The 16,266-nt window shown below is 43.9% G+C and overlaps 1 protein-coding gene across 1 annotated transcript; it reads right to left on the bottom strand.

Annotated features, from left to right (window-relative positions):
- Positions 1-14,201: 14,201 nt before the first annotated feature.
- On the bottom strand, positions 14,202-15,114 carry LOC123074532 (uncharacterized). Its single transcript, XM_044497343.1, has 3 exons — positions 14,910-15,114; positions 14,617-14,765; positions 14,202-14,512 (listed from the first exon to the last, which is right to left on the bottom strand). The coding sequence occupies exons 1-3, from the start codon at positions 15,054-15,056 to the stop codon at positions 14,470-14,472; spliced, it is 339 nt and encodes a 112-aa protein (XP_044353278.1). The 5' UTR covers positions 15,057-15,114; the 3' UTR covers positions 14,202-14,469.
- Positions 15,115-16,266: the final 1,152 nt, after the last annotated feature.

Here is a 16,266-nt window from a genome sequence, read left to right as displayed (position 1 = left end):
GTTGGTTGAAGCCCTCGAGGAAAATCGTTTGAAGACTTCCTGCACTTCATGTTTGTAAGTAACAATGTGTACCATGTGTAACGAGAGTAATCATCAACAATAACAAGGCCATAGAGAGATGCGTCATTTGTGACAGCTGAGTAATGGTTAGGATCAAAGAGGACCATGTGAAGCAATTCGAATGGTCGAGTAGTGGTCATGATAGTCTTCGCTGGATGCTTAGCCTTGGTCATTTTTCCAGCTTCACAAGCTCCACACAAGTGATCCTTGAGGAATTTGACATTCTCAATGCCAATGACATGCTTCTTCTTCGAAAGCGTGTGCAAATTCCTCATGCCTACATGACCAAGTCGTCGATGCCATAGCCACCCTTCTGAAGCTTTTGCAAGTAGGCACACGGCTGGTTGCGGTCCTGTAGAGAAATCAATAATATACAAGTCTCCTCTCCTAAAGCCTTCGAAGACTTTGGAATTGTCAGCTTCCATAACCACAACACAACGATACTTGCCAAATACAACTACCATATCAAGATCACAAAGCATTGAGACAGACATGAGGTTGTATCCTAAGGACTCGACAAGCATGACTTTGTCCATGTGTCGATCCTTTGTGATTGCAACCTTACCTAGACCCAATACCTGACTTTTGCCTTTGTCAGCGAAGATGATATGCTTCAGATGCGATGGTGATAAGGGAGCATCAATCAATAGATTCTTGTCACCAGTCATGTGATTTGTACATCCACTATCGAGGACCCACTCAGTGGCTTTGGGTTGATCATCCTGCAGATGAATTAGTGCAGCTTACGAACTTCATATACTTCATCAGTGAAGAATATGGCATCACAATTCATCAGACCAATTTCATCAAGCAATGCAACAGTTAAAATAGTATGAGGACGTGAGAAATGAGAGTTCATTTCTTCATGATTAGCCTGCGTCCTTTCAGGCACTCTTCAGGTCTCTAGCAAATTCTTCAAACGTTCAAGCACGTCTGGAGACCTGACCCTACAGAAGAGATTAGTTCTTTTTCTTCACCACCCACATCTGAAGGGGTGGCAAAGAGTTCATCACTCTGCGAGCTCCGTATGAAAAAGGTGGCATAGAAGCCAATCCATTTTGTTTCATATAAGAGAAGTTAGGGTAAGCATATGAATAAGCAGAGAAATTCTTCGAGGACTTATGAACATAATTATTAGAAGAATAATGCTCATATTCATAGCCCTTGGCTCTTCCCTGCGAAACAGAGTTGTTAGCACGATGATGTTCATATGAGGACTTTGATCCTTTTGAGGAATATGATCCATGTGAGGAATTTGGTCCGTATGAGGACTTGGATCCATATGAAGAATTTGATCTGGGGTTCCTTTTCTTCACAGGTGGTGTCATGAGGACATTCACCTGAAGACTTTCAATGCACCTTTTGGGAACCCAGATTTTCTTCATAGGGGAATCGTTCCTGCAGTTAGTGCCAACATATCTAGCAAATACTTCACCATTCTGAGTTTTAAATAGTTTGTAGTTGGAGTCAAATGACTCATCAGAAGAATGAGAAGATTCACATGTAAAGCCAGATAAATTAGATGGATCAACTGGAGGTCCCTTTGCAGCAACCCATGAGGTTTTGGGGTACTGCTCAGGCTTCCAATATGTACCATCAGCATTGAGTTTCCTCTCAAAGGCAATACCCTCTTTCCTAGGGTTCCTGTTGAGGATCTGCTTTTTAAGCACATCACAAAGAGTCTGATGCCCTTTGAGGCTTTTGTACATGCCTGTCATGTACAATTCCTTCAGCCCTGCATCGTTAGTGATACTAGCAATGTCCTCAGCTGAGGAATTAGTGATAGCAGAGACAGTTGAGGAATTTGTAGCATTAGAAGCATTTGAACATTCAGGTGAAGAATTAGCAGATTCACGTTCAATGCATTTCAAACATGGAGGAACAAATTCTTCCTGAGCAGCGCTGATTTGTTGAGCAAGTAATGAATCGCACTCCTTCTGAAGATCTTCATAACTCACTCTTAGCTTTTCAAGATCTTGCTTTCTTTGAAGAAATTCATAAGAAAGCTTCTCATGATCAGACAAGAGAGTGTTATGATGACCTTGAAGGTTGTCAAACTTAGTCTGAAGTCTCTGAAGATTTTCAGTCAAGATTTTAGTGTGATCCATTTCTTCACCCAGCATATCATCATTTTTGTCATGTTTTGAACCTTTTCAAGGGCCCTTTGTTGTTTCACAGCAATCTTAGCAAGTTTAGAATAGCCGGGCTTAAGGTTTTCATCAGATTCATTTTCACTTGATTCAGATGAGGCATATTTGAGTACCTTGGCACCCTTTGCCATGAAGCAATAGGTGGGAGCGTAGTCATCATTGCCTTCATCAGCCTTGTTGGTGAGGTCATTTGCTTCAGTGTTAAAGATAGACTTGCTGACGAATGCAGTAGCGAGGGCTAGGCTCGCCACACCGGATTCGGAATCCTCAGATGCCTCCTCTTCCTCATTTTCTTCAAATTCAGCCTCAGAGTCCATTTCCTTGCCAATGAATGCCCGAGCCTTCTTGGAGCTGCTCTTCTTGTGAGATGAAGACTTTGAGGATTTTGATGATGAAGATTTTGAGGATTTCTTCTTTTTCTTCGCATCATCAGAACTGTAATCCTTGTATTTCTTCTTCTTTGATTCCTTTTCCCACTGAGGACAATCTTGGATGTAGTGTCCTGGTTTCTTGCATTTGTGACAAAGCCTCTTCTTGTAGTCACTGGATGAGGAACCATTGCTCCTTGAGGGTCTTCCAAAGCGACCACGTCTTGATAACTTCTGGAATTTCTTCACGAGCAGTGCTAGATCATGGCTCAGTTCTTCAGGATCACCAAGGCTGCTGTCAGAGTCTTCATCTTCAGACTCGGAAACTGCCTTGGCCTTCAGTGCATGTGATCTGCCATAGCTCGAACCATAGAGATCTCTCTTTTCAGCAAGCTGGAACTCATGAGTATTTAGCCTCTCGAGGATATCAGCGGGATCAAGTGACTTGTAATCAGCACGCTCTTGTATCATCAATGCCAGAGTATCAAATGAGGAATCAAGCGATCTCAGCAGTTTCTTCACCACCTCATGGTCGGTGAGGTCAGTGGCACCAAGTGCTTGGAGCTCATTTGAGATGTCAGTGAGGCGATCGAAGGTTTGTTGAACATTTTCATTGTCGAGTCTTTTGAAGCGGTTGAAGAGATTGCGAAGAACATCAACTCGAGAGTCACACTGTATTGAGACTCCTTCATTTACTTTGGACAGCCTATCCCAGATAAGCTTAGCAGTTTCCAAAGCACTCACTCTTCCATACTGTCCTTTGCTCAGATGGCCACATATGATATTCTTCGCTTGAGAATCGAGTTGCTTGAATCTCTTCACATCGGTAGCGTTTAGTGAGGGTGAGACAGAGGGAACACCCTTTTCCACCACATACCAGAGATCGTTATCAATTGCCTCAAGATGCATTCGCATCTTATTCTTCCAGTAGGGGTAGTCCATCCCATCGAAGGTAGGACACCCAGCAGAGACCTTGATCATACCTGCGGTCGACATAACTAAAACTCCAGGCGGTTAAACCAAAATCACACAGAACAAGGGAGTACCTTGCTCTGATACCAATTGAAAGTGCGTTATATCGACTAGAGGGGGTGAATAGGCGATTTTTATGAATTCTTCACTAAGGAATTTGTGGGTGAGGAAATTTCTTAGCAAAGAACTACTTGCAGCGGAATAAGTACTCAAAAGTATGCATAGCAGATCACAAGCATAGTCATCATGATGAAATGAAAACAAGCACAGAGTACAGAAAGCGTAAACACAGGATAACACAGGATGAAGACAAACAGACTGAGGAAATTGAGAAAATCTTCAGTCAAAGTCTTCAAACACAGATATGAACAAGCATACAACACAGTAATGAGGAAATGAAATAGTTGAGGAAATAGAACCAGTTAGCTTGGTGAAGACAATGATTTGGTAGACCAGTTCCAACTGCTGTCTCAGTTGTACGTCTGGTTGGAGCGGCTAGGTATTTAAACCTGAGGACACCCAGTCCCGGACACACAGTCCTCACCGTATTCCCTTTGAACTAAGGTCACACAGACCTCGTCCAATCACTCGTGGTAAGTCTTCAGGTGACTTCCAAACCTTCACAAACTCAGTCACTCGGCGATCCACAATTTCCTCTTGGATGCTCTAGACCATGACGCCTAACCGTCTGGAAGAAGCACAGTCTTCAAAGGTAATAAGCGTCGGATCCACGCAGGATCAATCTCTTCAGTGATGCTCAATCACCTTGGGTTTGTAGGTGTTTGGGTTTGGGTTTTCCTAACTTGATGATTTTCGCTCAAAGTCCTCGGAGGATGGGATGCTCTCAAATGACAAGTGTCAGTTTCTCTCGGAGCAGCCAACCAGCTAGTGGTTGTAGGGGGCGGCTATTTATAGCCTAGGGAGCAGCCCGACATGATAAGACATAAATGCCCTTCAATGATATGACCGTTAGGTGGGTAGATATTTTGGGACAGCTGGCGCATAGCACAGCAACGGTCGGAAATTTGAGTATCAAATTCCTCAGGGCTATCATGTTCCTCACTGTGTAGGCAATCCGCACTGGCGGATTCCTAACTCCTCAGTCAGAACAAATTTCTCAGAGACTAGAAGAACTTCATCTCTGTCACTGAAGAATATGACTGAACTGTATGAGATTTCCAATGGCTTCACTCGAAGGGATTGGTAGGTGTAGGATTTTGAGTTGAGCATCACATGGAAATTTTTCCTTAGTATTTCCTCGACCCCCTTTAACAGTGCAGTGTTTCCTATGACTCAAGAAAGAGAAAATGAAACTACGAAAACAAAAGTCTTCACGCTTCATGTTCCTCAAATGAATACCAAGTCTTCAAGGTCACACCAATTTCTTCACTTTCAAAGTCTTCAGAAATCCAAAGTCTTCAGTCGAAGAACTTCATTTTTAGGGGTCGACTTTCTCTGTAAATATCAAACTCCTCATAGACTTATAGACCTGTGTACACTCATAAACGCATTAGTCCCTTAACCGATAAGTCTTCAATACACCAAAATCACTAAGGGGCACTAGATGCACTTACACTGGAGGACTTGTTCTACTTGAGTTTTTATCATGGATGCATGTTTACTCACACCCCTGACATCATTAACAGTTCTAAACATAAAGTCACTCAAGCGTTCAATCATATAAGCATTTCATTTCAATTATCTACTAACATATGCATTAAAGTTTTCTTGTTTAACAATAAAGTTATCCAAATCATCTAAGCATTAACTAGAAGATTTAGTATAAGGAATATCACCTTCATCAAATCTATAGAGAGAATTTACCTCTACTACCTGTGTCGGGGTATCAAGACCATGTATTTCTTCAATAGGTGGTAAATTCTTGACATCTTCAGCTTTAATACATTTTTCTTTCATAGATTTCTTTGCCTCTTGCATATCTTCAGGATTGAGAAATAGAATACCTCTCTTCTTCAGAGTTGGCTTGGTTGGTGGTTCAGGAAGACTCCAATCATTATCATTCCTCACTATATTATTCAATAGTTCTTCAGCTTGTTCAACAGTTCGTTCCTTGAAAACACAACCAGCACAACTATCTAGGTAGTCCCTAGAAGCATTAGTTAGTCCATTATAAAAGATATCAAGTATTTCATTTTCTTGAGAGAATGATCAAGCAACATTAAGTAACTGGAGAAGCCTCCCCCGAGCTTGAGGGAGATTCTCTTCTTTAATTTGCACAAAGTTAAATATTTACTATAAAGCAACTTGTTTCTTGTGAGCATGGAAATATTTTTCAGAGAAGTAATATATCATGTCCTGGGGACTACGCACACAACTAGGAGCAAGCGAATTAAACCATATCTTAGTATCACCCTTTAATGAGAAAGGAAACAACTTAAGAATATATTAGTAGCGGATTTTTTCCTCATGAGGAAATAGGGTGGCTATATCATTTAGTTTAGTAAGATGTGCCATAACAATTTCAGATTCATAACCATGGAAATGATCAGATTCAACCAAAGTAATTAACTCAGGATCAGCAGAGAATTCATAATCCTTATCAGTAATAAAGATAGGTGAAGTAGCAAACTTAGGATCATATTTCATTCTAGCCTTCAAAGATTTTTTTTCTTTCAACTTGACTAGTAATTTCTTAAGATCATCTCTATCCTTACAAGCAAGAAAGTCTCTAGCTACCTCTCCGTCCATAACATAACCCTCAGGTATATCAGGCAATTCATATCTAGGAGAGCTAGGTCTAATGGGTGTTTCAAAAATTTTAGTTTCAATAGTTTCAGCATTCTCAATTACTTTAGCTCTAGCAAATTGTTTATCAAGAAATTCACCTAGTGGCACAGTCTTATCAAGCAAAGTACTAGCATCATCAGTAGCATCATTCATAGCAGAAGTAGCATCATCAATTACTTGCGACATATCAGAATTAATAGCAGGTGGTGGTGTCACAAGCTTACTCAAAACAGAACGTGAATCAAGTGCAGAGCTAGATGGCAGTTCCTTACCTCCCCTCATCTTAGAGGGAACGATTTTGGTTATATCATCCTTAAGATTCCTCATAGTGATCAATAGATATAAATCCCAAGTGACTCAGCAAATAGAGCTATGCTCCCCAGCAACGGCGCAGAAAAGGTCTTGATAACCCGCAAGTATAGGGGATCGCAACAGTTTTTGAGGGTAGAGTATTCAACCCAAATTTATTGATTCGACATAAGAGGAGCCAAAGAATATTCGCAAGTATTAGCAGTTGAGTTGTCAATTCAACCACACCTGTAACACTTAATATCTGTAGCAAGGTGATCAGTAGCAAAGTAATATGGTAGTAATAGTAACAGTAGAAAAAACAGAAGCAGTTTTGTAGCGATTGTAACAGCAGCAACAACAAAAGTAACTTAGCAAAGATCAATATATGAAAAGCGTAGGCATTGGATCAATGATGGATAATTGCGTTGGATAATATTCATCATGTAGCAGTTATAACCTAGAGCGACACGGAACTTGCTCTAATTAGTCAATGTAATGTAGGCATGTATTCCGTATATAGTCATACGTGCTTATGGAAAAGAACTTGCATGACATCTTTTGTCCTACCCTCCCATGGCAGCGAGGTCCATAAGGAAACTAAGGGATATGTTCAATAACCTGATGGATCGGATCTCCGGCTGGATGAAGCTACAGGACGAGATGAATGCCTCGTTTGAAAATGTTACCGGCGTCATCCAGGGGCTAAGGGAGGACAAGGCGAAGCTCCACACCGAGCGCGACCTACTAAGGGTGAAGTTCGCCGGAAGGATGAAGCAGCACGAGGAAACAACTGCCTTGTTGAAGAGGACAGGCGTCATCATCAAGAAACTTATGGACGAGAATGCCATGCTCTGCATCAAGCGCAAAAGGCTGGTGGAGGAATCTGTGGATGCTGCCAAGCAGCATATTGAGGAGATGAAAGAGATCATCGCCGCTCGCCGCGAGAACTAGTCTCCCCGCCCTGCAGCAACGCATAAAGAAAGTAGAGATCAGCGAGCCAGATTGTTGTCTGCGTCTTCCTTCTTCTTTAACCCTTGTGTATTTCGGGTGTTGCCACATGTGGCATTTTTAGTTATCTTCCTAAAATTGTAAGACAATTATTATCCACTATCATCGTCATTATATTCATATCAGTCTTGCTATAAGTCTCAGTCGATGCTATATATATCCGTCAGATCTTACATCAAGATCCATGCAAACATTTCTTTTCAGATTTTCTTTTTTCTCTCTTAAATCTTAGTCAGGTGAGACATGGTCACACCATAAAACAGGGGCTCGAGCACCATTAATGGAGAAGTTGGGAGAGAGGTGGGCGGCGAATGGAGGTCAAAGGGCTCGCCTCCCAATAAGCACGCATAGTGGTTTGATCGCACGCCTCCCGTACTCAAATAGCTACCCCGCACAACGCCTCCTAGCCAATAAAAAAGAGGACACGTGGCGGCATGTAAATGGTTAGTAGAACGCCCACGGTTTCAATACTACTTGTGCTTCCGATTGTAACGTGAGAGCTCTTGTTTCAAAATGACTTTGTTGGTTGTTAATGTGTGGGCCTTTGCAAATCGGACAAAAATTTACCACATCATGTTGGTACCATGTGAAGGCAACATGCTGAGCTTCATGATTTTCAGCTGAGTTTTGGATTTACAGGAATTTAAGTTTCTCTATGTTTCCGGCCGAGCCACAACGCCCAGATATTTGAAATTCATTCTCATTTTTTGCATGGGACCTAAACATTCACCCAAGGACACATATATGATTTTTCAACACATCTTGGCGCACTGGAGCATGTGCATGTAGCCCAAATTTAAATCATGCCATTAAATGCTTAGAAAACTCAAATAATGTATAAAAAGGCAAAACGAACCCTGAATAATTCCAAAATTTAGCATGAAACTCCTGTTGGTATATGTTACCCTTATAAAAAAATCAAGGCATGAAGAGGGGCGTTCTATGTCGTTTCACACACACAGGTGACACGTCCCCTCTCGGAACCATGAGGCTTCTTAAGAGAAGCTCCGTTTTCTAAGAAGCTTACACCAAAACTTGTCCCAAATCAGACGAAATTTTTACCACCACATGTTGGTGCCATGTCATGAGACCATGCCAAGTTCCATGATTTCCGGGCGAGTTTTAGATTTACAGGAATTTAAAAACCAAGTTTCTCAATGTTTCCGGCCAAGCCACGGTGCCCAAATGTTTGAAATTCATTCTCATTTCTTGCATGGCACCGAAACTTTCATCCAAGGACACACATATGATTTTTAACCAACTTTCATGCACTTGAGCATGTGCATGTAGCTCAAATTTGAATTATGTACATTAAATGCCTAGAAAACTCAAATAATGTATAAAAAAGGCAAAACGAACCCGGAATAATTCCAAATTTTAGCACGGAACTCCTGTTGGTCTATGTTGCCTCTGTAAACAAATCAAGGTGGGAGGAGGGGCAGTCTATGTCGTTTCGCACACAAAGGTGACACGTCCCCTCTCGGAACCATGAGGCTTTTTGAGAGAAGCTCATTTTGTAAGAAGCTTACACCCAAACTTGTCCCAAATCGGACGAAAATTTTACCATAGTATGTTGGTGCCATGTCATGAGACCATGCCAAGTTTCATAATTTTCAGACGAGTTTTGGATTTACAGGAATTTAAAAACCAAGTTTCTCAATGTTTCCGGCCGAGCCACGACACCCAGATGTTTTCCCATTTCTTGCATGGGACCTCAAATTTCACTCAAGGACACACATATGATTTTTCAACCAGCTTTGGTGCACTGGAGCATGTGCATGTAGTTCAAATTTGAATTATGCACATTAAATGCCTACAAAACCCAGTTAATGTATAAAAAAGCTAGATGAATCCGGATTAATTCCTAAAATTAGCACGATACTCCTATTGGTCTATGTTGCCTCTGTAAAAAAATCAAGGCGGGAAGAGGCGGTCTATGTCGTTTCGCACATAGAGGTGACACGTCCCCTCTCAGAACCATGAGGCTTCTTGAGAGCAGCTCCGTTTTGTAAGAAGCTTACACCAAAACTTGTCCCAAATCGGACAATTTTTTACCACGGCATGTTAGTGCCATTTCATGATACCGTGCCAAGTTCCGTGATTTTTAGGCGATTTTTGGATTTACAGGAATTTGAAAAACAAGTATCTCAATGTTTCCCGCCGAGCCACGATGCCGAGGTGTTTGAAATTCATTCCCATTTTTGCATGTGACCTAAACATTCACCCAAGGACACATATATGATTTTTCAACTCATTTCGGTGCACTGGAGCATGTGCTTGTAGTTCAAATTCGAATTATGCACATTAAATGCCTAGAAATTCAATTAATGTATTAAAAAGGCCAAACGAACCCTGAATAATTTCAAATTTTAACACGACACTCATATAGTTGCATGTTCACTGCAGATAAATGTTCTAGCAATTCAAACACCGTCCTTTCCCTTCATAACTTCATTTTATCTTTCAAATCAAAATGAAAAAAATCATGTACACCACAAACAGGTTACTAGCGAGAATCGTGTGCGATGCGATATAAAAAATCTTGGCGTACCCTCTCGTATGGCTTACGCCGGAAGCTTCGTCATCTACAATCCACGACCCGCACTTCAACCACACTTCGGGCCAGTTTCTCGTGGCACCGAGCGAAAAATTTCGGCAACCGTGAAAATATCTAGCTCCCCGCACCCTCCCCCCGATCAGAAGCCACATTTCCATTGTTCCTCCTTCCTTTCCAAGTTCAAACCTTCACTGCTAACTTGCAGCACTGCCTCCTCGCCGGCGACCCATCTTCTTACTGTGCGGCCTCGTCGATATAGGTAATCCACACCCGATCCCCATCCCATCCTCCTTGTCCATCCCACCTGCCCCAACCGACGGCGCGACACCTTCTGCCCAAATCACTGCCCCGTCCTCCAAATAAGCGCCGCCCACAGCCATTTTGCACGCAGTATAGCGAGGAGCTCAGGAGCATCTGGCAACGGAGAAGCAAATCACGGCCGCACCCGCGGATTAGGTCATGATGACATAATACATAAACTGAACAATCTAGTTTTCTTCAATGCTCCCCCTCCTTCAGTTTGAGTTGTTCCATCTCAGCCTTCTTGATGCTCGCTGCAATGGCCTTCATCACTTTCTTATCCTTTGCTTGTAGCAGACCCTCTTGGGTGTTGAGGATCTGCATCCATATGTCATAGCATGCATATGCGCCCCTGCATGTGTAGTTGATTCATGCCCTGGACAGTGACTCAGTCCAACGTTGGTGAAGGTTCTTATCAAAATCGTTCTTGTTGCAACAGTAGTAGTCATCAATGATTGATCCCATGAAGTCTAATTGTACGGGCAGGTTCATCTGAAATCTCAATGAAGTGGCTTCGGTGGTTGGGACATCAAAATAAATGTCAATGTCAACGCGAGGCAGGTGTGTGTTTATTATGTTTGTATACACTTGATGTTTTATTTTGAGTGGATAGAAATCCACCCTTGGTCGGAAGAAAATATTGGATGCTACTACATGCCAGGCTCGAAGGCAAATAAGCTTCAAATCAGACATCGTGTAAGGGAATCTCCAACGCGGACTTGCAAACCTCCCACAACCGTCTGGATCGCGCTGCTCAGACTGCGGAAGCCTTCCAACGCTGACCTGTGTCGGTCCGCGGGGCGGTCCGGATGCTATTTCTCCAGCAAATCGGAGAAAAAGTGGGGGGGAGGTTTGCGGGAGTCCGGACACCCGAAATGTAGGACTCCGACACCCCAACCCTACCAATCCCCCTCTCCCGTCCCATTTCCTTCCACTCCGCCCCTTCTCCTCCTTGCTTTGCATCCGCACCCTCTACCTCCACCGCCGTTGTTGTTCGTCTCCGGCGACCATAGAGGCATTGCCAGACGTCCGCAACTAGCACCGACGCGACCGCTGGTCGTTCCAACGGAGCTTTCCACCTTGGAGCCGTTTGTACCCAGGTACACTCCGCCCCCTGTCGACGACCATTGCGGATACCACGCCCGACAGGTGTTCGGTCAAATTCCGTTGAGCTTATTTTTAAATTCTTTTTAGAGTACGAAGGATGGTGAGCTACTCGACCATAGAGGATGAGTTGTTGTGCGATGCATGACTGGCCGTATCCGCGGGTTTCATAGGCAGGAGTAGAGGGGAGCCCTTCTAGGAGCAAGTGCATGAAAAGTTTCACGCACGAAAGCACATTGCACCCTACAACATGTACATCATTCAACCACGCAATGTGAGATCGTTGTCGTATCGCTGACACGCTATCTAGATCAACGTCATCAAGTTTTGCAACTTGATTAGTCAGCTCGAGACAAGGTGGCCATTGCACGCGAACATGGACGAGATCATAAGTTTTACGTCATCTTGCTTAACTTTTTGATTGATTCATTCACTCAATATTGGTCTACACATTATATGTACCCCGAACGCGCCGCCGTGGTGTACCACAGTACGGAGGGACGACCATTTACGTGCACACACCGTTGGATGAAGCAGAAGGGGGGAGTTTGTGTGGAACGACATGATCCGTTCATGAAAAAATTGTTGGACATCCGGAATCTAGTCGAATTAGAGACATTGTTGTAATTTGCATGCTATGTATGGATGGTTTGTGTTATTTTCTATCCGAATTTTGATGAATATCGACCGCTTTGCATGAATTTCGTCCGGTTAGTTAAAATGAAGTTTGAAATGTATGCGGCTACGGTTGGATGACGCCCTCCCGCATCCGTGTCCACGGACTAGTCCCTCCTTTTCGCGGACAGATGCGGGAGAAAATTTGCGGGTTGCCGTTAGAGATGCCCTAAGAGCATCTCTAGCAGACCCCGCATCCCGCCGACCCGCAAAACGCGTTTGCAGTTTGCGGAAAAACGGTTTTGCAGGTCGGCACGGACGGCCGCAGAGGCAGACCCCGCAAAACGGACCTGTATAAAAGGATATTCGCGGAATATGCTCTTTTACGGATTGGTTTTAGCTGCGGCAGAACAGACCCCTCAAACTTAAACTGTAAAACAGAATATTCGCGTATATTCTTTCCCCACGTCTTCTTCTTCTTCTCGTCCATGTCCATGGTCAGTTAGCTTTGCTCCCGCGAAACTGATAGATAGTACGCGAAGTGGTCAAAAACAAAGCCACAGACGACCAAATACGAAACGGCCAATCGCCTCCGTCGGGGCTCGAATCGATCAAGAGCTAGCTAGCTAGCTCAGCTCGAATCCATCCAGGAGCGAGCTAGCTAGCTAACTCAGCTCGAATCCATCAGGGGCGAGCTAGCTAGCTCCTCCGTCGCCAGCGAGAGACGCGGCCTGGGCTAGCTAGCTAGCTTGCTCACATCAATTTATAGCTAGCTAGCGCGGACGGGCGCGTCGGGCGGCCGGCGGCCGGGCGGACAGGCGGCCGAGCGGACGGGCGGACAGGCGGCCAAGCGGACGGGCGCGGCGGACGAGCAGACGAGCGGCGGACGGGCGCGGCGGCCGGGCGAGCTTCATGGTGTTGGCGGGAGCAGATATTCCTCAACCGCCAACATTGACCGGTATGCATGGCCCTGATAAAATTGCCTCTAAAACTGCAGATATAAGGGTTTCGTCTTCGCATTTACAGGGCCCCTTAAAAAGTTTTAAGGGTCGGACGATTTTAAGGGGTTTGTTCGGGCCAGTTTTTTCGACTGGAACTACAAAAAGCGATTATTTTGCGGGTTTGACCACTTATGCGTGGTCTGCTAGAGATGCTCTAAGTAGACCAGTCCGTGAACACAGATGCGGGAGGAAATTTACGGGTTACCATTGGAGATGCCCTAAATTTATGGGTTGCCGTTGGAGATGCCCTAAGTATCCGTGGTAGCTGAGCAACTGGGGGTGCTTAATTTTCCTTCATCATGTCAGCATTCATATTTTAGAGACAGGGTCCTCAAGGATTCACATAGCTGAGCAACTGGGGCGTAGTTAATTTTCCTTCCTCATGTCAGCATTTATATTTCAGACTCGTGAAACAAACATTCAGACGTTCACCAAACCTCTTCACCACATTTACGTTCTGAATTTTCTAAGAACGAGAAAGAGAAATGGCCAGCTCTCGGATGCCAGCACGCACTATATGTGCAAAATAATTTAGTAATTGCATAAAAAGTAAGAAAAAACATTTTTTAATCAAATATGATCAAGTATTGTATTTGTATAAAAAGTTTGGCCAAGAAATGATCCCCGTTGACTTAGGACCAAATAGCGTCACTACATACATGTTAAAAGAAATTGCTACCCATCGTGTAGTGTGATTAAATGCCATCAACTAGATGAAGGAATGATTCAAAATTTCAGATGACAGAATGGCCCCTTGTCAACACAGCCACCATGTGTGGACCATGGATCCCAAAATAATACTAGCAGCGAGTTAATTTCCAAACTAACCATCAAAGTTGGAGTGCAGTATTTTTCTTTGTTGGGATGCAAATTACTCCCAAAATAATGCATATACAATCAGGTTATGGTTTAAGTTCATACTGAACAAAATAAAACCAGTCAGACATTATTATATCAAAGTCTCATTATCTGAAAACTCAATGAACTGAGATCAATTCTACAACTTCTAACTCAAAACAGAGTTTAATTAAAAGAAGTCACTTTTCCATTTTAATTCGCTCCTTGATACTAGTTCATTTTGTACTGAAACATAAATTATTCTCTGGTTTCTCAACACAAACAGGACAGTTTGGTCATCAATCAATTACATTCCATGAGCAAAATACAATGCCTCCCCTGCCAACACTAACACCCACTTCTAAGAATACACACCTAAGCTTCAAACAGGTAACAAAAGAAACTGATGATGCAAACAGTCCACTCATAAAAAGTGGCGTTTGATACAAATTGTTCCTTCATGCATAGCCTTTGCCCAAGCAATTCAAGCAGCGCTGTACCCTGAAAATGTGAAGAAATCAAGGAAGGAACGTCCATGGCAAAACTAATACTAGTAGCATCCAGCAGCAACCAGGAAGAAGCAAGCTACGTAAAAGAAGGCCAACCTGGTAGCATCACAAGTAGGGCAGAGACATGGGTTAACGAACACCGGGTCGTAGAGCGGAGACCATTCGACCGTGGCGCTACCCCTGCAGAGCCTGCAACCGTAGGTTCCCTTCCCCTCGCAGGCACCACACTGCATCGCGAATTTTCTCTGGTAACAGTGCAGATTGGATGATATCGGAGTCAGAGCAAAGGCATGGTAGCAGCGAAGGATTTGTGCTCTGGACTTTGGATGGATTGGGGTTTGGGGACTTGGGGGGGGGGGGGGGGGGGGGGGGGGGGGGGGGGGCGTTACCTGGTTGGTATCGGAGAGGAAGCGGAGGGAGCGGACGGCGGCGGTGGATGCTGTGGAGAGGAGGAGCAAGCCGCCGCCGAGGTACGCCGCGACACGTCCCACGGCTTGGAGCTGCCGCCGTACGCGGGCGCCGCCGCCGGATTCCATGACGGAGTGTAGCGAATCGAGTCGAACCGGGTGGGTTATCCCCAGGAGCTCTTTTTTTAGAGCAACTAGTTTTTTTTTGAAACTTAGAGCAACTAGTTAACGAGCGCTCCTTTGTCAGCCTCGCAACGACCAACGTCACTTGTCGCGCTTTGGACGCTTTTTTTGGATTTTATTTTTTTCCGCACGTTTTCGGCTTTTTAAACGGTTTTTTTTTGGTTTTCGACGTTCTGGTTTTTCACCGGTCTTCCTTAGCTTTTCGAAAAAAAATGTTTTCTGCGAAAAAACGCATTTTTCCTTTCGCGAGAGTCACGGTTTTGCTTCCGCGAGAAGCACAGTTTTACTTCCGCAAGTCACGCCGTGCCTCTCGGAAACAGAAAAAAAACGTTTTTTTTATTTATTTTTCCTTTCGCGAGAGTCACGATTTTGTTTCCACGAGACGCACGGGTGTGCTTTCGCGAGAGTCACGGCCGTGCCTCTCGGAAACGGAAAAAAATATGCTTTCTGTTTTTTTTCTTTTCGCGAGAGTCACGGTTTTGCTTCCGCGAGAGGTACGGTTGTGCTTTAGCGAGAGTCACGGCCATGCCTCTCGGAAACGAAAAAAAACATGTTTTCTGTATTTTTTCTTTCACAAGAGTCACGGTTTTGCTTCCATAAGAGACACGGTTGTGCTTTCGCGAGAGTCACGGCCGTGCCTCTTGGAAATGAAAAAAAAGTGTTTCCTGTTTTTTTCCTTTCGCAAGAGTCATGATTTTGCTTTCGCGAGACGCACGGATGTGCTTTAGCGAGAATCACGGCCATGCCTCTCAAAAACGAAAATAAACGTGTTTTCTGTTTTTTTTTCTTTCGCGAGAGTCATGGTTTGCCTCCGCGAGAGGCACAGTTGTGTTTTGGCGAGAGTCACGGCCGTGCCTCTCGAAAACGTTAAAAAACATGTTTTCTGTTTTCTTTCCTTTCGCGAGAGTCACAGTTTTGCTTCTGTGAGAGGCACGGTTGTGCTTTAGCGAGAGTCACGGCCGTGCCTCCTCGGAAACGAAAAAAATGCTTTTTTTCTTTTTTCCTTCCGCAAAAGTTACGTTTTTGCTTCCGCGAGAGGCACAGTTGTGATTTCGTGAGAGGCACGGGCATGCCTCTTTCGAAAAGAGAAAAAAACCCGTGCTCCCGGTTTGGTTTTTTCGTCTGATTTTTTTCTGAAAAAAAGTTCGTCAAAATC

This window comes from Triticum aestivum, chromosome 3D (assembly GCF_018294505.1).
Source record: "Triticum aestivum cultivar Chinese Spring chromosome 3D, IWGSC CS RefSeq v2.1, whole genome shotgun sequence".
NCBI classification, from domain to species: domain Eukaryota; kingdom Viridiplantae; phylum Streptophyta; class Magnoliopsida; order Poales; family Poaceae; genus Triticum; species Triticum aestivum.
Note: the sequence above shows the minus strand (reverse complement) of the source record. Positions and strands in the feature narration are given on the sequence as shown.